This window comes from Polypterus senegalus, chromosome 10 (assembly GCF_016835505.1).
Source record: "Polypterus senegalus isolate Bchr_013 chromosome 10, ASM1683550v1, whole genome shotgun sequence".
Classification (NCBI taxonomy): Eukaryota; Metazoa; Chordata; class Cladistia; order Polypteriformes; family Polypteridae; genus Polypterus; species Polypterus senegalus.
The window spans coordinates 123543841-123571783 of NC_053163.1; the positions used below are offsets into that span (position 1 = coordinate 123543841).

The 27943-nt window shown below is 37.9% G+C and overlaps 1 protein-coding gene across 2 annotated transcripts in view; it reads right to left on the reverse strand.

Moving 5' to 3' along the window:
* The window catches only part of gabrb4 (gamma-aminobutyric acid type A receptor subunit beta4), a 360165-nt gene that overhangs the window by 184250 nt on the left and 147972 nt on the right, over positions 1-27943 (reverse strand). For both annotated transcript variants that reach the window (XM_039766518.1, XM_039766517.1), the window contains exon 3: positions 1552-1619. In XM_039766518.1, coding sequence (XP_039622452.1) covers positions 1552-1619 — 68 coding nt within the window. The remainder of the gene's footprint in view (positions 1-1551; positions 1620-27943) is intronic.

The following is a 27943-nucleotide window of genomic DNA, read 5'->3' on the forward strand; positions in this document are numbered from 1 at the left end:
TAGATTGAGGCATTAGCTTTAGGAATTCTCAACTTTAGATTTTTAGTTTTCACATTTGTATCTTTGTCCTTATGGCATCCTAACCTTCTGCTATTTCCAGGTTAAACTCTCTTGTTTAACTCTATGGCTAGCTAGCTTTCAAGGTGATTCACAATACTAGGCAGAAAAAGAAAGTGAGGCAGTCTGGTTTTACTTTCCTGTTTTAACAATTTATTTGATTGTTTTTGTAATTTGTTTTTCCCTTCCTTTTGCATTTTAATACTAAAAACCAAAATTTTGTTAATTTTTACTTTTGTGGCTTAATAATATTTGGCTGTTGCTGCTCCCCAGTGGTGCTTCTTATCATAATATCAGAAATAATTATATTACTCTCTGTGTTGGCTATGCATTGTGGAAATTCACAGTACATTATAGTATTCTTTTGTTGTGAATTCCTTATTTTTGTATTTAAAATGTTAAATGACTAAATCAATACATGAATAAATGAATATTGAAACTTTGCCCAAGAGAGATTGCTCCAGGTGTTAAGAGTCAATTATTAATTAAATTTGCAATATAAAACTCTTGGGAAGTCTAAGTATTTTAAGGTACAGACATATAATAAAAAATGAAATGACAACTGTGATTGACCAGTAAAGCATTAGACAGTCAAGAAACCGAGTAATAAATAGATTTTATTATGTGCATTGAGGGTATTACAATATTCTAAGCAATTTCTTCCACTTCTGGCAAAATAAAAAAAAATGCAAGAGAGTTGCTGCAAATCAAGCCAGGCTTTGCCCTGTCAACAGTAATATTTGAATGAAGAAATCAATGAATTGCGTAAATTATAGCATCAGTCACCAGCAGCTCAATAAGACTACACACGCTTTTGGGCAATCACTTGCATGCCAGCTCTGCCTCCAAGACAAATACATTAACACACAAATAATGCATCCAGCAGAGCTGGGTCTCAAAGGCCATTGTCCCACCAATCTTGTATGGTGCCAGATTCTAATTTACATTTAATATCACTATGCATCATCTTTAAAATATTTTAAATATGTCTCGCAGTAGAGAGAGGGGAGATGCCATTCTAGCAAATTGGCTGCCTATCTGTGGATAGTATTAGGCATTGATCACAGCTCACACCTGAAAAACAGTGCACCTCTTTCACAGTCTATCCATCGAACGCACACATGATAAACTGCATGCAAATGAATAATCTTATAGTATTTAGAATATTATTTTAAGACACAGTAAAAAGATGAAATATGGCAGCAGACCATATTTTCAAAATGAACATTTTACACTATATACAGGAACACATTGGGTCTATTTCATATTTCCCATTACTATCAAGTGAGGGTTACGTGTTGTTAGGGAAGGCTTTGACCTGAGACCAAGTCTAAATCAGTTGTGAATTCAGTCACCAAAGCCAGAGATCCAACACACATGACCAGATTATGAAGTTTTAGTTTTGCTGCAAAAATCCGCCTGAGGTCTCTTCTTTGTCAATTTCAGCTAACGAAAGGTATTCTAAGAACTTTAATATTATCAGTGTCTGCTTACCATGTTTACTTCAGATATTGCATCGATGCTGGCAATGTTGATGCTCATCCCCACTGTTACTGGAGGACCTAAAACATAAAAATACCAATAATTAATTATTCATATAAATGCATGTTATTTGGTAGACATCTTTACCTAAGACAATGTTTAAGATATGCTACAATTGTTAATATGCTATTTTTCAAATGGAGAACAGGCAGGTTGACCAGATTGCTAAGGGTCAAGTTTAAATTTTAAAGATGTACTAGCCACTAGAAGACATTCTGCATTATATTTAACTATGAGTTACTGAAAAACATAATGAGAGCATGAATAACGGTGGCATCATAGGAGCAGGAACAGGGGTGCTTTATGTACCTCCTGACGTACTTGAACTCACCCTTTTTACGTATTTTGATGGTGCTGACAAGTTGAATCAGTCAGGGATGAGTAACCTATACTATAAACTGGCATTACAGCAGAAGGTGCACCTATAAAAACAGCAAACCAGCAAAGTTGTAATCAGAATTCCATCTAGTATGGCAAAGATGAACCATCTTTTTAAGGATAGTGAGCCATGTAAAGAGCACAGTGTCCATTTTGGCAGTAGGTAATGGTGCTACATTGGTGTCAGACATGGGATGAGGACAAGACATACCATCTGATTTAGCTAAGCACAGGGTACCATAGAGACCACAATGGACCTGCTTGGTTCTTCAGAGGAGTTACTGGAGAGTTGTGAGGCTGAGCTTCAAGATCTTAATTGCCTTCTGCAACATCAGTACAGAGAGGAAGGCAGCTGCTATCTCTGCAGGTCCACTTGATAAAGTACATTAGACTGGGTGCGCCGATGGCGATTGCAGTGTTTGCAGTGTCAGTTCACTGAAGGAAAAGAGCAGAGAGCTACAACTGCAACTTCACCCAAGGAGGTTTGTCTGTTGTAATCGACAGATCACCGCATAGATGTACAGGGTCTAACATCTCTGCTGCACTGCACTACACTTCATGACAGATCTGACAACACAGCATTCAACATCCCTGCTGCACCACTTGACAGCAAAGCACTCAAGACCTCTGCTGATGTGCTTTTGTCACCAGCCTCATGACCACAGCACAAACAAAGACCACCCCGTCGTTACAAGAAGTCACTGGCGACTTCAAAGGGAGGGCTATGTAATGGTGCTGACAAGTTGCATCAGTCAGGAATGAGTCACCCATAGCATGAGCTGGGATTCCAGCAGCAGGGGTGCCTGTAAAAATGGCAAGCCTACAAAGATTCAAACAGAATTCCATCTAGTAAGGCAAAGGCGAGGAGTTCTTTTAAGAATAGCGGGCACCAACAAGAGCCATGTAAAGAGCAGAGGATCTATTCCAGCACTCCACAATATGCTATAATGATTCAGTTAACACTACTATTTTTTTTTTTTTTTTTACTGATTTTAAAGGTCTCATTAGAATGAGTAAATTACAAACAGGAAAACACACAGCACTATTATTTCCACTTTAACCTTCCCAATTAAAAACAGAGAAAGAAAAGACATACTCTTAATAACTCTAAGATACTGAAATATCCAATGGTTTAGCAATTGTGCCACATGCTTAACTAATTGAGGTCATTAATAAATGTCTGAGTGATTCCTGGTTTTAAACTATGCCTCCTAAATTAAATTATTCTTTTAGATCTTTCCATTGCAAGTAGTGCTGTTTGAGACATGGAATGATACATGATAATTGTATGAGACAGCTTTTATTTTAAAATGTTCTGCATGTCAGTCATAAAATCTTCTGTACATACAGTAGCTGTGTGCCTGTTATCTTGGTAGTTCTGTAAGTAATGCAACAAACAGGGACCTTCTTACATATCCCTTTGTTCAGCCACATTAGTGAATATACAGTAGATGCTGTAACAGAATCCTCCATCTATCTTTCAAACCTGCTTATCCAGAACAAGGTTGCAGGGCACCAATGATAACAAAAAAATAAAAGACTTCAAATGAAAATATTTTCCTATGCCACCACTTCCCCATGATTTAACAATTGCCTTTTACTTTTATGATATTCACATATACTGTATTGTAAAAAGCATATTCTTGAATTCCATACCAATGTTCTACCAGAATGTAACAACAGAAAACAAAACTGTACGACCAAATGAGAGAAAACAAAGTAAAAAATGAACCAAGATCAAAACCAAAGGTTAGAAATCAAAATATCGAAGCGAATATGCTTTAACCAAAATCATTGTTAAAACGTGTAAGAATCCCAACTTCCTAAAACAACACTGAATAATAATGCACCAGAACGTGTCTTAAGAACAATCTAGAAATCTGGACCTGAAGGAGAGGGTGTCACCAGGTTTTATGCTGTCAGTACAATCATCTCACATGACAAACAAAAACTGTGAAAAGCAAAATATATGAAATAAACAATCAAAACAGGGCCTACTGACACAGTAAATGTATTTTTATTTTTCTAAATGTATGTGTTGATATTTAAAGGTATGAGACCAAAAACACATGACCTAAACTAAGGTACTAGGCTGGAAGTACCAACTTTATTAGGGTCTTCATGACTATTTGCTGCAGAACATTTATATTTAAGTTAGCCTTTCCGTGACACTTACTGTTACAAATACAATAGAGCCAATTGACTGATGGTAAATGAACTAAAGCATTAGATAATATCATCTTAACAAGAAAATTATATTAAATAAAACAAAACTTTTGTTAAATTTCTCTTCATTGTTTCTCATCACTTTTCATCATTGCTACAAAAGAATGAAAACAAAGTGAGAATTCAATATCATGGTGATTTCAGGCATTTTGGCTGATCAGTGATAGGAATATAGAAGACAAACTGAAATAATGAGCGCATGACCATTCACAAGAAACATTAAAAATGTACACTGAAATGAACATGTACAGTAAATGGCAGGCTAACATTTGCAGAAATAAATGTAAACAGATCAATGGCATTTTAGTATTGCTGTATGGAAAACAAAAACTGAATAAATTAGGACATATGTAACCTATAAGAAATTAAAGACATACTTAGAATTCATAATTATTATTCTATGGAGTTCAACTCTGTAGGATAATTCCTCCACTAAAATTTTACACTTATGTCCTTGACCATTCTCAGCAGATTTTTTGTAATGTGCCAATGTAGAGGGTATTTCATAAAGTACGCAGTTTTTAAAAATGCAATAATTCAGCCAAAATTGAAGCAAAATTAAAAATTTTTATTCAGCTTCATTCAACATATACTTTGATTTAATAATGAAAAATGATATCGAGCGTATGTCCACCTTCACTTTCTCTGCAGGCAGTCATCCAATCGTTGAAATTAATGATAACTCTTTCGCAGACGTCCCTGTCGATTTCGCCGAATACCCGTTGAATTTCCCTCTTCAGTTTGGAAGTCATTTGAGGTTTGTTCATGTAAATTTGTTACTTCACATATCCCCATAAAAAGAAGTCACAAGGTGTGAGATCACATGGTCGCCGCCGTGAAGCGAGATTAGACGCTCAGGGAATTTTTCACAAAGCAAGGTGATTGTCTCCCGGGACGTATGCTGAAACCACATTTCATCAATTCCGTCATCCTCCAATTCTTCCAGAGCAGGCCACAAAAAGTTAGTGATCATGTCCCGTTAACAGTTGCCATTTACAGTAACTGAATTTCCAAATTCTCTCTGGATCGGTTCGCAGCTGAGTGTGAAGCGGCTGGGATGAGAATCAGCACCTCTAAATCCGAGAGCATGGTCCTCAGCCGGAAAAGGGTGGAGTGCCCTCTCAGGGTTGGGGGAGAGATCCTGCCCCAAGTGGAGGAGTTCAAGTATCTCGGGGTCTTGTTCACGAGTGAGGGAAGAATGGAGCGTGAGATCGACAGGCAGATCGGTGCGGCATCCGCAGTGATGCGGGCTCTGTATTGGTCTGTCGTGGTGAAAAAGGAGCTGAGCCGTAAGGCAAAGCTCTCAATTTACCAGTCGATCTACGCTCCTACCCTCACCTATGGTCATGAGCTATGGGTAGTGACCGAAAGAACGAGATCGCGAATACAAGCAGCTGAAATGAGTTTCCTCCGCAGGGTGTCTGGGCTTTCCCTTAAAGATAGGGTGAGAAGCTCAGTCATCCGGGAGGGGCTCAGAGTAGAGCCGCTACTCCTCCGCATCGACAGGAGTCAGATGAGGTGGCTCGGGCATCTGATCAGGATGCCTCCTGGACGCCTCCCTGGTGAGGTGTTCTGGGCACGTCCAACCGGGAGGAGGCCCCGGGGAAGACCCAGGACACGCTGGAGGGACTATGTCTCCCGGCTGGCATGGGAACGCCCCGGGATTCTCCCGGAAGAGCTGGAAGAAGTGACTGGGGAGAGGGAAGTCTGGGCCTCTCTGCTCAAGCTGCTGCCCCCGCGACCCGACCTCGGATAAGCGGAAGAGGAATGATGGATGGATGGATGGATGGATGGATGAATTTCCATCATCATCTTCAAAAAAGAAGAGGCCAATCACACCTCCTGCCCAAAAACCACACCAAACCATGGCTCGTAGGGGATGCATTTCATGCTCTTGGACCATTCTAGAGTTTTCATCACCGCAAATGCGGCAATTTTGTTTGTTGACACCCCCCTAGAGATGGAAATGTACCTCGTCACTGAAGATTATTCTTTTTGAAAAATTGTCATCCTCTTGTTCCAAAATCCAATAGGCGAATCTTTGCTGTTTTGAATGATCTGCTGGTTTCAGCTCTTGTGTCAACTGAATCTTGTAGGGGTGCATATGAAGATTTTTTTTCAGTATTCAATACACCGAAGATGGTGACATACCCAGCTGTTGTGAACGACAGCGAAGCGACTTCACGGGGCTCACATTCACACTGTCTTGCACTACCGCAATGTTTTGTTGTATTCGAACGTTATGGTTTCGACTGGCAATTTTCTGGTTGCAACTGACCCAGATTCTTCGAATTTCTGTACCAACCTCGAAATTGTTGTTGTGGTAGGGGCATTGTCACGTCCAAAGATCGTGCAAAGTTTACGGGCAGTCTCTACGTAGCACTCCCCGTTTTTGTAATGAGTTTTCACAATAAAAATGCGTTGCTTGAAACTGAACTGGTCCATGGCTACTAAATGGAAAAATGACAAATGGTCTTCTAAGTGGAGTGATAATAGGTAACGAAAATGATAGGAACAGTGCTGACAAACCTCAAACAAAAAAATCCCACGCAATTTTAAAAACTGCATACTTTATGAACACTCTTTACTAACTGATTGTGTACTTGATGTCATCGCCCACAGAGTCAGGCCTTCACCTATGCGTCTTTCTAGGAGTCAGTATGTGAACTGATCACAAGTACCAAAACAAACCAGAGGCACTAAGTCAGATGGTACCGAAAAAAATATATAGTTAAAAAACATCCAGGAGGTCTAAAAGAAGAATATGTTATGGGGAAAACAGTCAGTAGAAAGAAGAAATCCAAAAATAATGGTAATCAAAAATATTCTTAAATAGGGCAAGGACCAGATTCTCTATTATACCAAAAAGAGAAGAAAAAAAATAATCAGGCTATACACAGCCACTAGCTAAACCACTCAACATTAGAAGACCTCTTTAAACTTCAAAGGTTCAATAACAGCTATATTGGGAAACCCTGTTTTAAAATGCAAATAGGGTATCATGTCTATACAACATCACTAGACTCTGAGCTCCTCACACTCTGCACTGTCTCTTCACAACTGACCGCTAAGACTCTACTTATATATGGCTTAACACTTCCTGAGCTAGTCAGATTGTGAGTTAATTTATCATTAGTTGTTAGGGCATAGGTCTCCAACTTCAGTCCTGGAGAGCTACTGTGGCTGAAAGGTTTCATTCTAACTGATTTCTTAATCAGTGACCAGTTTTTGCTGCTAATTAACTATTTCCATCTATTTTAATTTACTTTTTGTGAGACTGACCGCTAAATTGATTCTTTTTCCCTTAAACGGCACCTAAACATAAATTTGATATGAAGTGAACCAACAGATGACCAACTAAGTTGGGGCCTCAAGCTCCAACCAACTTTACTTCATTCAGCTTCTTAATTCTCGTTGCTAATTAACCATTTTTTAATTCCATGGTGCTCATTCTGCCAGGGCAGACATTTCCACAACTGTTGATTTTCTTTTTTAAGAGCGCTGTCAAAATGTTTTGTGGTTAAGGATAGAGCTGCCAGGCAAGAGAAAAAGAGGAAGGCCTAAGAGAAGGTTTATGGATGTGGTGAGAGAGGACATGCAGGTGATGGACATAACAGAACAAGATACAGAGGACAGAAAGATATGGAAGGAGATGATCCGCTGTGGCGACCCCTAATGAGAGTAGCCGAAAAAAGAAGAAGAGTCAAAATGTTTTGTGGACCTGAGCAGATCAACATTACTGTGGCCTTTACCTTTCTTTATTTTCAGTTATTGTGTGACGGAAACAGGTTGTTGTTTATGTGTTAGTTCATTTTGTGTCTTAATATTGTTTATTTGCTAATTAAGAAAAAAAGAAATAATTAAGGGGCCTGAGTCCTAAGTTGTGCATCAATTAAAATTAAGACAAAGCAGCAAAACCTGGTCACTAATTAAGAAAAGGGTTAGAATGAAAACCTGCAGCCGCAGTAGCTCTCCAGGACAAGAGTTGGAGACCCCTGTGTTAGGGTCTATGCAGATTGCCTTGAGGATGAAGCTGCTAAAACACTTGTTCCAGAAAAGTAATCTTTAATTCCCTGTCTTTGACATCTTTAGACTTATTTCTAACCTGCCTTTATTAAGTTAAATTCCAGAAAAAGCAGTTTTTCAGCAGCTGAATGAATACTTGAACAAATGTTCTATTACAGGTTTCAGTCAGGTTTAGGAATGAATCATAGTACAGAAAATGCACTGGTTAATATAGTAAATGACTTGCAGGTTAATTTCGATACCCATCGTTCTTGTTCTCTTAGACCTAATTGCAGCATTTGATACCACAGACCACAGCATTCATATAAACTACCATAGATGATGGATGGGTCTCCCTGGTTGTGTCAAACTTATTTAACAGGTAGAAAATTCTTTGTTAGTTGTGATGTTTGTAGGTCAAAGTTCCATGATATTGTATGGCGCGTATCACAAGGATCTATTTTGGACCTGCCGCTTTTTTCAATCTGAATGCTTCCATTAGGCTGGATTATATTGAAACAGAAGATGAACTACCACACCCAAGTAGATGAGATACAGCTTTACATATCTATAGCCCCAGTTGACCCTAACACTCTGGACTCGTCCAATTTATTACTTTATTTCTGGATGGGTTAGTAGTAATTTTCTCAAGCTAAACAAGGGAAAACAGAAACCTTAGTGGTTGGTAAAATGGAGATAGTGAAGCTCTTAGAAATAAGCTTGATCAACGCATTAAAAGTCAAGGTAGAAGTAAAGAAAAATAAGATGGTATCTGACCTAAACTTTGAATTTAATCATATTACTAGGATTGCATTTTTTTGCAAAAGTTAGTCACCCTTATAACATTCTAAAGGTTAGGAACACACACTGATACAGTGCATTGCCGCAACCACCACACGACAAACCAACTCAGGATCCAGATTAGGACCCGAATGCAGCCCTGCAACGGGTGACACCTCGGCACCACACTAGTTCAGATGTTGAGAAATTAATTTACAGCATTCGCATTCTGTTATGTACAAAAATGTGGAATACTTTACCAACAGAGATAAACTAGGCTACCACTGTGGAACATTTTAAAGAAGGACGTTTTCTTATTACCTGACTATTTCTAGCATACACTCTTGCAAATAAAAGGGGAAAATGTCTTTTTTGTGTCAATGCCAAAGGGTAACCATTTTTGACCCCCAAAGGAACCTTTATTTTGATTTATTACACGTTCCAAAAATAACTATGAATAGATGACAATAAATTTATGAATTATTAATAAGTTCATGATTTTAGAAGTACTTTTGCTGCATATAATAACACAGACTAGATAGATAGATAGATAGATAGATAGATAGATAGATAGATAGATAGATAGATAGATAGAAATTCACATACTCCAGCAGCAGCATACTGATAAACAACAATATTAAATTAAAGAGTGATAACAATAAAGGTATAACAGACAGACAATAATTTTGTATAATATTAACGTTACGTTTATCCCCCCGGGTGAAATTGAAGAGTCGCATAGTGTGAAGGAGGAATAATCTCCTCAGTCTGTCGCTGAAGCTGCTCCTCTGTCTGGAGATGATCCTGTTCAGTGGATTTTCCATTATTGACAGGAGCCTGCTCAGTGCCTGTCACTCTGCCACGGATGTCAAACTCTCCAGCTCCGTGCCTACAATAGAGCTTGCCTTCCTCACCAGTTTGTCCAGGCGTGAGGATATCTTGATTTATTAGTATTGTTCTAGGTTGCCTGCTACACATTAAAGATTTCTGTTTTTTCCGTGTATTAGGAACCTTTTCAAGTTGCAAGGAGTGAATTTCATATGCTGCGGTGGTCTGGCGCCCTGCCCAGGGTTTGTTTCCTGCCTTGCGCACTGTGTTGCCAGCAGACCCCCGTGACCCTGTAATTAGGATATAGCAGGTTGGATAATGGATGGATGGATTAATGGATGGAATTTCATATGCAAATGACCCTTCTGGGAAAGAAATGGTTCTTTGTCAAGCAATGGTTCAACAAGGAACAAGAAAATCCAGTAAAAAATCATTATTTTTATGAGTGTATGGAATTGAAACTCCTAGCAAAAAATAAATTATGACATGATGGCATTGGGACCTCACAACTACAGAATCTCAGACCCACTGGAGCACCAGACTCGCCAACCTGCTCAACGCTGGTACTTCTCCAAATTTTTGCAGGCTTTAACAACATGTGAATAAAATAACCATCACAGCACCGAGACCACCACAGCTAACTGCTGCATCATTCTCTATTACATTTACTTGGTGGTCTCCCAGCGGAGCCTCATTGTGGATTGTATGCTCAATGATTCTTTAATGCAATTTAATAAATCTAAAATTACTATTTTTGTCATGATTACTTTTTATTGTTGTTAAATTTGTTGCCATGCTGCATTTCCCATCTGTGGAGCTAACAGTCTCTGCTGAACAAAATGATAAACCCGAGGTCACAATAGGAAAGACTACCAATCATGGACATGTTTATGACATCTCTGGTCCACAATATCACAAACAACTACAACTTCCAATGGAATTATATGTCCTAAAAAAAAACCAAAACTTTATTACAGTAGTTTATCACTGACCACACGGGGATTACATTATGTTGTATACAGCAAATAAAAATAATAATAATCTGCTGCTTCACTGTAGATACATTTAGTAATCTGCACTGCTGTTTATTATGGAGTTTTTGGTGATACATTCCAGAATTTTTCGCACACATAGGAAGTGTACAAATTGATAGATGAAGTGCTCTGAAGTATAATCTATGCAACCCCTGGCTGGCACTTGTAAGGTCTCGATTGTGTTGCTCTTCTGCTGGTTATTCCTTTATACAGTATTATATCATTTTGCATTGTCTTTTTGAGATCACTCCTTGTGGGATCTTGTCTTGTGTTCTTTATTTTTAAATAAAAATAACTGCAGTCATTTTGACCACTGTGTGTCCTTGGAATGATTAAAGATGTAGAGGAACATCAGGATGATGTTTTCTACTGAAAACATGGAGAATGAGTCTATATGAGCCACATGATCTTCTCTAGTTTAACTTCTTCTACAATCCCAAATCAGAAAAAGTTGGGACAGTGTGGAAAATGTGAATAAAAAAAGAAAAAAGCAAGTTATAAATTCTCCTTAAATTTTATTTCATTGCAGACAGTATGAACAGAAAATAATTCATGTTTTTTTTGTCAACATCATTTGATTTGTAAATAAATATCCATTCTTGCCATTCAGGCTTGCAACACATTTCAAAAAAAGTTGGGACAGTACAGCATTTACCACTTTGTACACTTCCCCTGTCTTTTAACAACACTTAAAAGACGTTTAGGCATTGAAGAAATCAAGTGACTAAGTGTTGCAGGTGTTAGTTTGTCCCATTCTTCCTGCAAACAACGTTTTAGGTACGCAACAGTACGGGGTCTTCGTTGACGCATTTTTCGTTTGAAAATGCGGCAAACATTCTCTATAGGAGACAAATCAGGGCTGCAGGCAGGCCAGTCAAGCATCCGCACCCTCTTCTTACGCAGCCATGCCTTTGTTATGCGCGCAGTATGTGGTTTGGCATTGTCTTGCTGAAATAAGCATGGGTGTCCCTGGAAAAGACGTCGTCTTGAAGGCAGCATTTGTTCCTCCAAAACTGAGATATACTTCTCAGCATTGATGGTGCCATTGCAGAAGTGCAAGTTACCTTTGACGAAGGCACTGACACAACCCCATACCATGATAGACCCTGGCTTTTGGACTTGTATCTGGTAACAGTCTGGATGATCCTTTTCCTCTTTGGTCCGCAGTACATGGCGTCCATTTCTTCCAAAAAAGATGTGAAAAACCGATTTTTCTGACCATAATACACGTTTCCACTGCACAATGGACCATCCCAGATGCCTCCAAGCCCAGAGAAGTCGACAGCGTTTCTGGACACTATTTATGTAGGGCTTCCTTTTGGCACAGAACAGTTTTAGCTGGCATTTCCTAATGTAACTACGTACTGTAGTGCTTGAGAGTGACTTCCTGAAGTAGTCCTGAGCCCACGCAGTTATATCATTTATTGATGAATGACGGTTTTTAATGCAGTGCCATCTGAGAGCTCAGAGATCATGGCCATTCAGTTTAGGCTTGCGCCCTTGGCCTTTGCGCACGGTAATTTCTCCAGATTCCCTAATTCTTTTCACTATGTTATGCACTGTAGAGGTGGAAATGCCCAAATCTCTTCCTATCTGTCTTTGAGAAACGTTTTTCTTCATCATTTCAAAGATTTTTGCCCGCACTTGGTGGGAAACTGGCGATCCTCTGCCCATCTTTGCTCCTAAAGGACTAGGCCTTTCCTCGATGCTGCTTTTGTACCAAATCATGATTGCAATCACCTGTTAACATCACCAGTTTCAAATCCCATCATTATTTAGTTATTATACCTCATTACTACCCCTGAATTGCCCCCTTCCCAACTTTTTTTGGAATGTGTTGCAAGCCTGAATGGCAAGAATGGATGTTTATTTACAAATCAAATGATGTTGACCAAAAAAAATATGAATTATCTTCTGTTCATACTGTCTGCAATGAAATAAAAGTTAAGGGAAATGTGTAAATTATTTTTTTAACCTTATTTTTATAGTAAGATGGAAATAAAGAGGCCAATGCTTATTGCATTGCTTGATTTGAAGGACTTAAATTGTGTTCATTTTCTGTGCTTATTCAGAATTGCATGATTGTGATGCTTTCCTAAATTTTGAGAGACACTTAATATGACTGCTTAATCAGACTGCAGGAGAATCCCCACAGTCGCAATCATCATTAACTCGCACCGTCAAAGGAGTTTCATGACTTCTACAGTGTTTTGGTAATAGAATTACATCATTTGTCATACAACATACACATTTTTTCACAGAGCTAGGGGAATGTGCTGGTGCTTCAAAAATCTGCTGATACAATGCTAAACTGTCACTTAAAAAGTGCCGTAGAAGTGCTGATTCAAGAGTTGCCTTCGGTATTTATAGGCTCAGTGAAATGTTATCACAGGACTCAATGACAAAATAACTTTCTGACAGTAATTTTCCAGTTATTGTGAAATCTATATAGCAAAACAGCCAATAATTTTGAAGACTGTTTGATTGAAGAATATATTGCTTATTTCCTCTGCATCTAGAAATTAATAATGTTTCATGTTTCTTACTGGCAAGGTGGAGATGCTGGAAAAATAAAACAAAAAACATACTCAGCTATTTGTAAAAAATGGTAGTATTAAGAGTTTACTTTTATATTTAAGAGTTTTGTAACGCTATGGCAGTAGAAAATGATTGCTTCAATTTTATTAAGAGTTATTTGGTTCCAGAAATGTAATAACTGCTATGTAATCAGCTGTAATGTAAGAGTACACAATCAAATTGTATCCCCTAATGCCAAATATTAGAAACTCCAATCATTCTAGAAGTTAGTGGTTGGCTTTCAACACTGATCACAGAAGTTTTACAAGCTTAGCAAGTTTCAGTGTGAACTATTTTGTTGACATTAAAGAACAGACAGATCAGACTCCATTTACAGTACCTACTTTCAGATTCCTACATATGGTTGCCATCTGAGTGTGATTTTCTCCTGGTATTCTGTTTTTTCTCCTAAACCCCACAGACAGCCAGGTTAGGTTAACTGCTCGTTTAAAATTGGCAGCGTGTAAGATTGGGTGTGGGTGTGAGTGGGTTCTGCTATTCCATTCAGGTTTGGTCCTTGATTTGTTCCTAGTGCTCCTGGGACAGTCTCTGGCTCTTCAAGACCATGAAGTAAATTGAGCAGATTTGAAAATGTTACATTAAGATTTTACTTATATTTGCATGAAACCTACTACATATTTGATTCAAGGACATGTTGTGTTACCCTGGAACTAGAAAAATGGTTTCAGGAAATGAACGGATGGACTGAATGTTCTGTGAGTGTCCGAGGGACTAGAATTGTTGGCACAAGTCACCAATGTTTCTGTTCATTTTTCACTTTAATATTTTTTTATTGTATCAAAACATACTTCATCCTGGGTATTACATTAATCTGCATCCAGCCCTGCAAACAGGTCCTCTAAATTTTGGGATTGGCACTCCAGCCACAGTAAAAATACCCCACATTTTTCCAGTGTGGTGCTGACGTGTCACCCGCTGCACTCAGGTCCCAATCTAGGTGGCCCATCGTGCTATCAGCGCATGCTCCCGACTTCCCTCTCTTTCTCAAAACATACTGTATACTCTGTTATCTAAGATTATCATCATTAACAAAGCCATTTCTACTTTAGTTTCTCAATAAATCTAAATAAAGCCCAGAACACCTTGATTCCCCCTGTTTTATATTAAAAAAATAGTCATGTTACAAAACTACTAAATTGATATTTACTTGCTAATTTTACTGGTTGATCTAAAAAATTACACCAATAATCAATGAAAATTGATAGCATGCAAAAAATGACAAGGCTGCAACCTTGGCAAAATTACCTACACTAGTGAGTTTCTTATGGCAAAGTGATAGGCAAAAGAAGTGAAGTGGTGGAAAGAAAAAGAAGACCAGAGACATCTGCTGAGCATCAAGCAAATTGCAGAGCCTCATGACATGAGGAAGAAGAAGAAGAAGAGCAGAACTATGTGCTGAGTCTTAAGTGTGGGGAAAGAAATGTCAGAGCATCTTCTTCTTCCTCTTCCTCTTTTCCCACTTCTAAATGTGGTCAAGAAAATAAAATATGAAGAAATTCATGCAACCATGGGTCCATGTCTAACTACTGGTGCTAGATAGATGAGCATCATAAAGAGGATACAGAATGCAAGAATGACAAAGGTGGAGAAATGCATGTGGCTGGATGTCGGTGTGTTTCACTTTTTCCACAATAAAATTCCCTGACACACCGAATGTGGCGACAATCTCATGTTGAGAATCAAAGAATACAGGCAACAGCGACACTGGTGTTGTTAAGCCTATTCCATCCATCCATCCATTATCCAACCCGCTATATCCTAACAACAGGGTCACGGGGGTCTGCTGGAGCCAATCCCTGCCAACACAGGGCGCAAGGCAGGAAACAAACCCTGGGCAGGGCGCCAGCCCACCGCTAGTTAAGCCTAGTCCTTTACAACTTTTCCTTCCTAGAGACGAATAAGCAGGGCTTTCCTGGTGGGAGCCACATGCTTTATTCTTTACCTTTGTGTCTTTTTATTATAAAATGTGCTGTATTTATTAACACATGTAATGCATTTAGACAGTCCTTTGCAAAAGCTATCTGTCTTTATGACATGATAACAATACAGTGAACAGAAAGTGCAAGCTCTTTTGGAAAGAGTCAAGTGATACTCATTGATGCTGGAAGTATTACAAATAGGTGTTTCAGTTTCAATTAAATAGTCAAATTCCTTGTGTCTTTTTGCACTTTGCAAAGAAGGGAAGAAAGTGCAGTGAGGAAGGAGCTGGGTTGACAGACACCGACCATGTAAATGTAGTCTAAGTGATTGGTATGTTGGCCTGGTGTCAGCATACCTTTTGATGAACTAGTGTCCAGTCTAACACAGGTTCCTAACTTGCATCATGCAGCTGAAATAAAAAAATGGGTTCAGAAAAGGGTTAGCAAGTTGGATAATCTGCTAATGAAAATATTAAGTGGCTTCACACAGATGAAATGGACCATCCTGGTCTCTGAGTGCCTCAGCAAGTGAAGGCATTTACTCTAAGCAATTTCCTCCTTAGAAACCCATTTTTGGTACATGCTACTAAATTAGATATTTTTCATTCTTGCCTGTTGATATTCTGCTGTATTAATAATGTCTCATTGTCTGTTTTACATGTATTTGAAAAACAAATAAACTTCCTTAAGGAAATTCACAATGCAACAGCCTTTACTTTCTTTAATAAAAATTATCAGAAAAGGTGACACACATGGGACCACCTTCCTGGCTCTAATGAGGTAAGAGATACCACTAAGGGAGAAAAGAGGGGGCACTGGCACTCTGTCCCCTTTTCGAGAAGGCGCCCAAGGAGCATGCCTAGCCCCGCCCACAGCACCAAGAGTTGACTCCACCCCTTCCAACTCGGAAGTCATAAAAAAGGCAGTCCCTGGAAGGTGGAATCTCAGTTTGGCCCACAAGATATACTGGAATAAGCTACCATGTATTTTGAAATGTTTCAAATGCATTTTGAGATATCTTAAGCTATGTCCGTAGGCATTTTGAAATATCTGAAAAGCAATTCAAGAGTTCTCAAAATGACATCCTGTAAAATTGCCTATGCTTTCAATGAGGTGTCCTGTTTATTTAAAGTATCCTGAAGTGAATTTGTGATTCTCAAAATGAGCAGGATGTTATTTTGAAAAAACTTGAAATGCATTTCAGATATTCAGATGGTCTGGATGACATTATTAGGCACAGGAAATATAATTAAGATATTGTAAAATGTATTTCAGACTCATGTTTCAGATATTTAAATACATTTTTAGATATCTCTCATGCATTTCATGATATCTTAAAATGTGCCTCTGGATGATTTCAGATATCTAAAAATGTATTTCAAGATATCTTGAATTTTATTTCAAGATATCTCAAATAGGATGACATGGTGGGGCAGTGGGTAGCGCTGCTGCCTCCCAGTTAGGAGACCCGGGTTCGCTTCCCGGGTCCTCCCTGTGTGGAGTTTGCATGTTCTCCCCGTGTCTGCATGGGTTTCCTCCCACAGTCCAAAGACATGTCGGTTAGGTGGCATTGGCAATTCTAAATTGTCCCTAGTGGGCTGGGATTGGCTCCAGCAGACCCATGTGACCCTGTAGTTAGGATATAGCGTGTTGGATAATGGATGGATAGATATCTCAAATGCATTTTAAAATATCTTATAAAAACAGTACTTCAAGGTATTGGAGTACCATTTTCAGTTAGCTACAATATCATTTATGATTTTGCAAATATAATTCCATGTACAGTATCTCAAAATAGCTTCCTGTCCATTTTGAGATATATGAAATGCATTTCAAGAAATCTCAAAATAATTTCCTTCTTTTGACGAATATCTCAGATGCATTTGTTCATAGCACTCTGCAATCAGTGAAGTGCAGTATAGAAAAATGAGATTATTGTATTTTATTGTATTACAAAGCATCTTACAATAAACAGGAAGTCCAACTGAAAGAGTAGCAAATTTAACAGGAAGTGATATCTTGAAATGCATTTCAGATGTCTTAAAATGCATGAAAGGTCAATTTGAGATATCTTAAAATGTATTTAATATATGTTGAAATGCACAGGCAGTTATTTGATATCCTTAAAATGTAAAGAAACATACAGTATTTTGAAGTATTTAAAAAAAAGTTCCAGATAACTTTAACGGTAAAGTTCATTTTGAGATATTTCTAAATGTTAATTCAGCCTTAGCTATCCGCTGTCTAGATAGGGACAGTGACAAGTCCATAGTGACACTTAATTTTTATTTTCATGATTTCAAGATTAAAGACCCCCCATTGTGTAATCACATCTAAATGCTTTTGTGTGTATAAACAACAAAAATGGTCTACTTTCCACTTCTTTAAATATTATAACATGGAATCTTATTAGAAAAATATTTTCTGCCTATAAATATAACAATTTGGCAGTTAAATTCTAGTAAGGCCCTAACTCTGGAAAGAAAAGATCCCAAAGCTGCCAAGTCATCAGAAAGTGTTCTTCTCATTTTTTCCTTTGTGCTCTTTATAACCAAGGGTACTACCTTGCAGAAGCCAAGAGACCTTGTTCAGACACTAATGTGAAATATATTTAATGTTGTGAAGTTCTAAAGGTCAGAAATAAGACATCAGGAATCACTTTAGCTTATTGAAACAGTAATCCAAATTAATTTGAATTTCAGTGACACTTACAACAATGTCACACTAATGGTGTTATCTTGCAAGGTTTTCTATGTTACTGACATTTGTACAATCAATGCTGATGGTAGCAACTGCTGCGTAATGGATCTTATGCAGCAGAACTGAATATCAGAATGTAAAGTAGACATTAATCTGAGGTATTAGCGTACTGTCATGTTAAACCATTAAAGAATATAGCAAACTTAACCTGAGACCTTCTTTGAAGTTATGTGCAACTGAAATTGAATGTCTGATTCTGTATTTTAAATCATGGCATCAAGTGCTATTTATAGCTCAGGACATATTGCAGTTTTGTATTCTTCTCTTCATTTGCATTTCAGACTGCTTACACTAGTTGAGGAGTTTTACAAATTTTAGTCATGTACAAAGCAAGAACACAACCTGGATAGGACAAAACTCGTCAAGAAGGGTACAAGTTCAACATGATAATACATATACATTTTATTGCAAAGATAGTAGTTCAGAAACAACAATCAATTTGGCTTTGTGTTTTTTGATCATGGAATCGCCAGACAACTGGTGACTTAAGTGCTTCGAGGATACTATGCATGGTACTGCTCCACATTGGGAAATTGAAGTTCCACAATTGTATCTCACTTATTTGTATCACTCAGTTATGCTTTCTTCTTTAAAGCTCCATCCATAATGAATAGTACTTTAAGTCATTGTTAAATAGTATTCTTATTTTCATAATATCATACACAAAACAGATCTAGCAGCTTTCTTCACAATCACTGTATATATTCATTTGTCACATGAAAAACATTTTATAAGTTTTTAAAAGTACAAAGCATATTGTTGCATTTCAAAATGGAGGTCAGGGCTAGGGTCCAAACCTGTGAGAAAAATACTTCAAACTTACTGAATATAGCCACTTTGTCACACGCTCTAAAAAGTATACAAGTTTAATATGTCACTGTGCTCTGTACAAAAACATTTTATAAATCCACTTTTCTTTCTGGGGTGGCATGGTGGTGCAGTGGGTAGCGCTGCTGACTCACAGTTGGGAGACCTGGGTTCACTCCCCGGGTCCTCCCTGTGTGGAGTTTGCATGTTCTCCCCGAGACTGTGTGGGTTTCCTATGGGTGCTCCAGTTTCCTTCCACAGTCCAAAGACCTTCAGGTAAGTTGCATTGGCAATCCTAAATTGTTCCTAGTGTGTGTGCCCTGCTTGGGGATATGTTCCTGCTGGAATTGGCTCCAGCAGACCCTGTGCTAGGATATAGCAGGTTTGATAATGACTGACTGACACTTTTCTTTCTACTCACATGTACAGCTAACACAAGGCCAGATTTAGCACACAGGAGTTCACCATATAAGAACTGCTAGGCAAGCATTAAAAGACAAGACAGGGACAACTGCAAAATGGGCATTTCTATGTGTCAAAGTCAGCATGAAACTGTATCCTCTGTGCCTTGTTTGGGAATGGCATGATTCACCGAAGTGGGAACCTGCACATAAAGAAAGAGTATAAAGCCTTGTTACATTGCCCGGTACACCTTTGAAGCCGACTGATGGAAGAGAGATAACATCATCCAATCTGGAAAATCCTTCCAATGCAGCAATGAAAATGGCAGACTCTACACATCGGGCTCCCACTCCCAAACTGGGTTTTTGTCATGGCTTCCTCGCCTGTTATGCAGCATAAACCATCATTAAAGAAAGCTAAGTTATTTCTCCTATGTGATTTCTTACCGCCGTATCACTAAGGGAGGGGTATCGCCTTTTTATATTATATCTATATAGTTTCGAGTTATGTAACACGCTGAAATTAAAAAAGAACTCATTCCAACAAGGGAGCTAGCACCCCTGCTGAATACACATGCATGTGCATTAAGGGCAGCTTAAAAGCTTGGATAATTGTAAGTTCCCACCAGAACACAAGAGGGCACTGTTGACTAAGCCCTTATCTCCTCCTCCCTCTGCAGACTGGAAGACTGGCAGCTTTACCACCCTTGAAATCACTTCCAGTGCCTGCCTGTCATATCCTTATCAAGTCCTTACGAGACAGTCCAAGACATTATATACCGTTCAACTTGCCTTGATGTCTGTCATCTTCATGTTGGAGATTAACAATACAGACTTCACAAATACCCTGAACATTGTTAACAAGTGTACAAAAGCTTTCAGGCTCAATTTTTACTTATGGTACCCTCTTAAAAATGAAGGTGACAGAGTGGTTCTTGTGAGTGATGCCATACGTGTAAATATTTTTGGTTCCTAAAACATACATCCATATGAAGGTTCCAAAAAGAACTTTTATTTATTTAGATCCATAACAGGCTCCGTACAGTAAACATCCATGAATAGTAGACATAAGATCTGTGAAATACCAATGGGTCCTGATTTTAAAAGGACCCTTGTTGCATATGTAGAGTGACTTGAGGTAAGTTAAAATTTTCTTAATCTGTTAGTGTCCTGCTAGCTAACCTACTATACATTAAAGATTTATGTGTTTTTTTCTACATATTAGGAAGCAGAAAAAAACAACTTCTCAGAATGAAATGGTTCTTTGTCAAGCAATGGCCCTATGAGGAACAACACAAACAAATAAAGAACCGTAAAGTGTCATTAACACTATAATTACTAGAGCCTACGAAAAAACTCATAGATCCAGCCCACCTTAAATCCGTTTGCACCTCTCCGCCAGCGTCTTTTGTCCTGTAAATGTGCAGATAAAGACAAGCAGCAAGCAGCCTACTATTCCGTCCCCCCACTGACTTAGAACATGCACAAACTTCTCCAAGCTCATGCCTTGATTGATTATTTGGGAGTGAAATGTTGGAGTTTTAGAGTGGAAATAATAGATCGTTATTTGGAACACATGCATTTCACGTGTGTTGTGTTTCTACAATAATCTGTGTAAACACATTTTTAAAACAGAAACGTTTTTCATATTTTAGTAGTAAATGACAAAATGTAGACATAAACTATATATAATGTATGAAGCCTGAAGTCCAAAGATCAAATAAACACTTTCACAAAAGGTTCAAGAAAAACACAACATTCTGTGGTGTAGTGGTAAGATATGCTGACTTGTAATCAAGAGTCCCTGGTTCGATCCCGACTGCCTCAAATTTTTGTCATTTTCATTAGTGAGCTGCTCTTATTTTTAATATTATACGTTACACACATATAATTAGTTTGTGTCTGTAACAGACGGCATACATTTTAGCGTACATACTAATTCAGTGTGAGCAGGGACACTCAATAAAACCAAATACAAAAAAATCAAGTGACGGTGAGATATTAAGAAGGCAGATTCGCCAGCGTTTGTGTGTCTGCTTTTATCCATCCAGATGAGAGAAATTCCAGTTCCATTACCTCAAAACACCACTCACATCTACAGTTACTCCCAGTTTCAAATAAAAACTATCAGCGTCAGGGTGGGGGCCGTAATATGTATCGTGGTCATGACTGAGAGAATAAAAGTGAAAAAAACGGTAACTTTTACAAGTCCTATAAATGCACACCATCTGTTACAGACACAAACCAAGTGTATGTATGTACTGTATAGTATTAACAATAAGAGCAGCTCACTACTGAAAACGGCAAATATAGCAGGCAGTCAGGATCGAACTGGGGACTCTTGATTACAAGGCAGCAATTCTTACCGCTACACCACGGAAGCTGTTGTGCCTTCCTTGAATTGTTTGTGAAACTGTTTAGTTGATCTTTGGACTTCAGGCTTCATACATTATGTAGTTTATGCCTACATTTTGTCATTTACTACTAAAATATAAAAATAAAAATTCTGTTTTAAAAATGTGTTTACACAGATTATTGTAGAAATGGAACACACATGAAATGCATGTATTCCAAATAATGATCTATTATTTCCACTCTAAAACTCCAGCATTTCACTCACAGATAATCAATCAAGGCATGAGCTGGGAGAAGTTTGTGTACGTTCTAAGTCAGTGAGGGTATGGAATAGTAGTAGGCTGCTTGCTGCTTGTCTTTATTGGCACATTTACAGGACAAAAGACACTGGCAGAGTGGTGCGAACGGATTTAAGGTGGGCCGGATCTACGAGTTTTTTCGTAGGCTCTGGTATTTCTAGTATTAAAAAAACCATCATCTTTAAGAGTGTACAATATCAGTTCTATGACATTGAAAAATTACATTTTGTCAAGCACTTGAAATGAGAATTATGCACTGTCAGGATCATATGGCTGAACACAGATTGCAGATGAATCCAATAATCAAAGCCAAAGACCCTGATGCAGGAGGAATCATTCATTGACATAGGAGACAACTAGATAATCCTTATATAGTAGTTTTTCTATTAAAACACCACCTCCAAACACTCTAAAAGAACACAACTTTGTTTTACTGCTAAATCACATGCAGATTAATTGACCTGCTGATGGTTATACAATGAGTCAGAGGCCACTATGTAACACTGCCTGCTAGGGGACATTTCATGACTAGAGTCTCCCACTAGCAATGGTTGTCCAGCCTTTTGTAAAATAGGCCTTCTTGGTTCCCTTGAACCACTTCCTGTGGCCAATATGGGCCCTCTACTACTGTTAAAAATACACTAAATTATGACATTTATAAAATAACTGTCACAACAGGAAATCTAGAATTAGGGATTGAAGAAGACAGACCCATCTTATGGTGTAGCTGTGTCTTTTCCAGATTCACAAAATCAAGCAGCTACTGAGTTGGCAAGATAAGATCGTAACAAAAGAAATTTCTCAGTCCAAAAAATGCTAGTTTGTACAAAAGGTTTAGTGAAAATTTAAAACAGAACAAATCATGAAAACTCAGAAAAAGTCTTTACACACACAGAATAAAATGCAAAAAAGGTTTCTTCTCTGTTCCATTACAATCTTAACTTTCGCATGTTAAACTTTCAGTTACTCTCTGTACTTAAAGGTGTGTTATTTCTCTATGGCAAAATTACATAGACTTCTCTTTAGTACATCTAGTACATTCTGTATGTACGGTACTTACGGTTTAAAACTGTTTGCCCTCCATGCTTTACCAACTTCAAGGCAAATCATAAACTGAAACCAGTCTGTAGTCAGTAGGTCAAGAAATAATTAGAATATTCCATTTATAATTTAGCTTGTTGGGATTATAACAGAACCTCCCATTGACTATGCCGTAATATAGACAAACACTTTAATATAACTAAAAGAATACTTCTATCAATTTAACATAACCTAACTAGCTAACAAATTGCTCTTACGTAAGAAAATAAAGAACACTAGAAGGACTGTGACAAGAACATACAATTTAACCTAACAAACTCAACCAGCCTATTCACCTAAATTATCTAAAACTAGCCGAAGCCCGCCGTATGTAAGAATAGGAACGGAAAACGGTGAGAAAGGAATTCAGTATAACAAAGGCTTAGGAAACTACTGTCGCAGTATAATGAAAATAGCAAGGAGCAAAACCAATGCCAATGGTCAAGAGAGTACCTTCCTGTAGCAGGCTATAGAAAACATAGACATATATAGATAGACGGCGCATTCACTGTGTTGCACAGTGGACACGATAAGTCCGCCCTATTGCGAGTGGTAAAAGTGCCATTTAAACTTATACAGGTAGATGTGGAAACCGGGTTTTCTGATGAAAAACCAATAACGTTTTAAACAGTATCATTTACATACAACAGATTTTTGCAAATCATTTACATGCAATTACTTATATCCATTTATACACTAAATGCGTGCATATCCCATGGTCTTAATGTTGGCGGGCAGGGCTCTGTCTTGATTGCACTCACTATCTTGCGTGCCCTCAGTGTCTTGCATGCCCTTAGTTAATTATATATATAGATAACACCAAGTCAATGTTTTAAAGTCCCTCAAGTCCTTCTCATTACCACACTACTTGGTCATTTATCCTATGTATCTGTCATTCTTAGCGTGAACAAAAACTTTAAAACATGTGTATGAAATTTGTCCAGTTTACAAATGTGTCCCCATGTTTTGATGAAGAATGTATTTTTAAATGAACAACTGGGATCCACTGTACTAATTTCTTTCATAACTTTAAGCACTTCGATCATGTCACCTCTTAATCTCTGCTTACTTAAAGTGCAAAAGTTCCACTCCGTTAATCTCTCCTAGTAACTGATATGTCACAGTCCCAGAATCAGTCTGGTCATTCTCCTCTGGACTTCTTCCTAGGGCTTCCAGCGCTATATAGTGCCTTATCATTGTGAAGTTAGAATACTATCACCTCACATTAACTGTTTCTGTTACTGGTTTGTTAAGTTTGACATGATTATATGCAATGTTGTTTTCTTCCATTAAAATTGATAAAACAATAATAAAAATATATGTTTCTGTTGCTGGGAAATCTGGTTGCCTCTTACAAACTTAAGATGGTCAGATTGATTTGGGTGAGATGAGCTGTTTTGGCTGTTTGTTTTTATGGACTTGGGTTCTATTTCGGCAACAATCATGTATTGCACCATTTGCTGAAGTTTTAGGCTGGTTTCAACATTCATTATTCAGTTTAGGCAATATATAAAAATTGGCTAAATAATACAGTTTGGAAAATATATTAACAAATATAACGTTTTAGCTAAGTAGTGTTTTTTTTATTTGTCCAGTATATAAGGCTTCCATTTTTTTACTGAGTTTGGTTTAGGTCACTTTAATGTTCCTGCTGTTCCAGTAGTATGTGTCAATTAGCTCCTGCTCAGGATTGTCCCCTCTTGAAAGCTGATCAAACATAGGGAGTAAGAAACAGAGACAGAGAAGTGGTAGGGCATTATAGAGTTATGAATGGCTTGGTGAAATTCCAACAAACAAAGGGGCATAACAAACCCACAAACATTCCAAGTGTTTAGTTACATGGAAAATTGCTGCAGCCTCACATTGCAGTGGTTGCCTGCGCTAAAAGGAAAACAGCAGAGATGAATTTGCTGTCAGCAAAACAAAGCAGCAGCTTGTGAGATGTGAATCCCTTTCCCATTTACCAGCAAGGATAGACAATGCAGTTTCAGACTGTAGTGATCTGCAAATCAATTAAAAGTTGTACAATAAGAGACCAATGCAGCAAACCCCATGCAGGGTAAAAATAAAACAGTATGTTTTTATATGTGTACAAGGCTGAATTATTTAATTATGAGGCAAGTGGGGAAAAATTGAATGAATAGGTGGTTCCTGTGTGGCCTTCATATTGTGTCTGATTTAGAAACACTCTTAGAAGCTAAGTATACCTAATTGACTTTACAATTTTAAAGTTATGATAGAGTATTTTGCATTACAAGTAATAAAGTAAAGTGAAATTCAGGAACACCATTTGCTGACAGAACAGAGTAAAACCCCACCAAAGGGTGTGAAACCTTCAACAGCAATAAAAGACAGATCATCAAGAAAGGTTGGACCCCATAAGTTACCAGATTTAATGACTGACAGTTATTCTAAGCAGAAGTAGTATCACTTGGGATTCGTAGGACATGTGGATGATTTCCTGCATTGCTGGTTCAAATAATAACTCTGGAGGTTGACAATTTAGTTTATATAGTGGGGGGACCAGAAGATGTGGGCATAAAAGTGGGGTTTAGTGATGTTATGACAGCTTCTATTGGTCGAGGTTTTCCTAGTCTTGCAGAGTCAGATGTATAATACATACATCTGGAGACAGCTGCAAATGAATTATGCTCAAAAGTGGGTAGGAACAAGTAGACGTTCACTCAATAGTAAAGAGCAACAGTGTGTTTGTTAATTTGGTCCGACAGGCAGCAAGACTATTGTCATGATTTATAAACCTTCTCTGGCTGAAAAAAATCTCCTAAAAAGACCCACATTAAACATATACACCTGTGTACGTATGTTGTGTGTAGATAACACTTTACATGTGGTAAAAATAGAAATACCCTGTTACAAAGGAAAAAACATTTCTGTAAAACTGGATTATATTTTGGCATTCAAAGACATCACTGGTCTAGTGGTAAATGGGAACAATGCACTGCTACCGCAGTATGTCGTGCCTGTGACTTACTATGATACTGATGCAAGCAATATGAGGATTAAGGAAATGGCAGCTACATCTGTGAAAAGAGGAACAGTAAAATATGCATTCAAATGTAACAGTGTGACTGGTGCCTTGTTATTCCTTCTTTGCACCCAATGATTGCTAGGATAATTAGGCCCTAGATAATTAGGTTAAGATAATGACTGGATGAATGGACTGAATGGTGTGCCATCACACTGAGTCAAAAGGAGATGAAGAGAACTGCTGTTAATGAGACGTTAAAGAAAAGCTACAGGAAATGACATTTTCAGTCCTCAATATGCCCAAAACAGTAAATGCGCCCAATGACCCACCCTAATGCAACTCCAGCAGAAGTACAGAGCAGGCTATACAGCAACCAACATCTTACTGCTCGTCTAAACTATGCTCCAGCCACTTTGCGTCTCTGCCGCTCGCTCTATGTGGATTTCACTTTCACCAACGCAGATATGCTTCTTCGTTAGGAAGAAACACTACTTTTCCCTGATGGCAACATGAATTAGACGATCTACAAGTCTCCAACTTAAAGTTTAAATCCAAACAATATATTCAATCTCTTTCGCTGTTCTGTTATTTTACAGAGTAATAATTTCCGTTTGTTTGCACTAATGTAGTCTTTATTATCATTTTTTTGAGGCTTTCGAATTTTCGTACTTTTATTATCTCTAACTTGCTCTGCGTTGTATTGCACCAACATTTCTGAATTCTTTACAACGTTCTACTTTGTCATCTACTCTTTGTCTTTTATTTCCGGCCCCAGATGTGTTTAAATCTCTTTCCACAAAGTCTCATCTCGCAGGACGTGAAAGTATCTCTCTGAAAAAGTCACGTCTCGTCCCGGGCTAAAAAGTCTCGTCTCATCCCAAGATTGTTTTTATTATAATAGAGAAATGTCCTCATTGGTAGTGTGGTTTGTCCAAATGACTTTGCACCTTAGGAACCATAACGCTTCTGATGCAATTCTCTTTTCTATAGTTGGTGAAACCATCCAACACTTTGATCCATATGTGAGAACAGGAAAGACATATCACTTTAGAATCCTGATCTTAGTCTTCATAGTGATTTTACTATTGAAAAGAACTTTTCTAAGCTTAATGAAGGCATCTTGAGACCCACCGATCCTCCATTCGATTTCTTCATCACACTTCCCATCAGATTTTATCATGCTTCCCAAATAATTACAACTATTTATTTGTCTGACTTTCTCACTAGTAACTTTGATGTTTCAGATAGGAGCATCTTTCTCTTTGAACATACCATATATTCCTTTATTTCTGGAACACAACCATTCATTCCATCTTGTTTCACTAGATATTTTAAAAACACTTTAATGTGGCTTTTCCTATGATTTATCCTTTAGAACCTTGTCACCTGCATGTCTCAGATTATTTAGGTTCACACTTCCAATCACCAGTCCTGGCAATTGTTCAATTTCTCTTAAAAATCCTTTCACTCTACAAATTATATAAGTCTGGAGAAAACACATATCCTTATCTAACACCTTTCTTAATTGGAATAACCAACCTTATTTTCAATTCTGACTGCAGCAAATTGCATCTTACAGAGGTTTTTGATTACTTTTAGGTCTTTACTATTAATATCTATTGTGGTAGATAGATAGATAGATAGATAGATAGATAGATAGATAGATAGATAGATAGATAGATAGATAGATAGATAGATAGATAGATAGATACTTTATTAATTCCAAGGGGATTACAATCGTTATAGTTACATAGTGTGGCGGATGGCCAGGACCCTTACCAGGCTACCCAGACCTTTCATAATCAGGGCGTCCTGGCTGGGTCAGGGCACCCGCCATCCGCCACACTATGTAACTACATTATAACGATTGTAAAATCAAGCACGG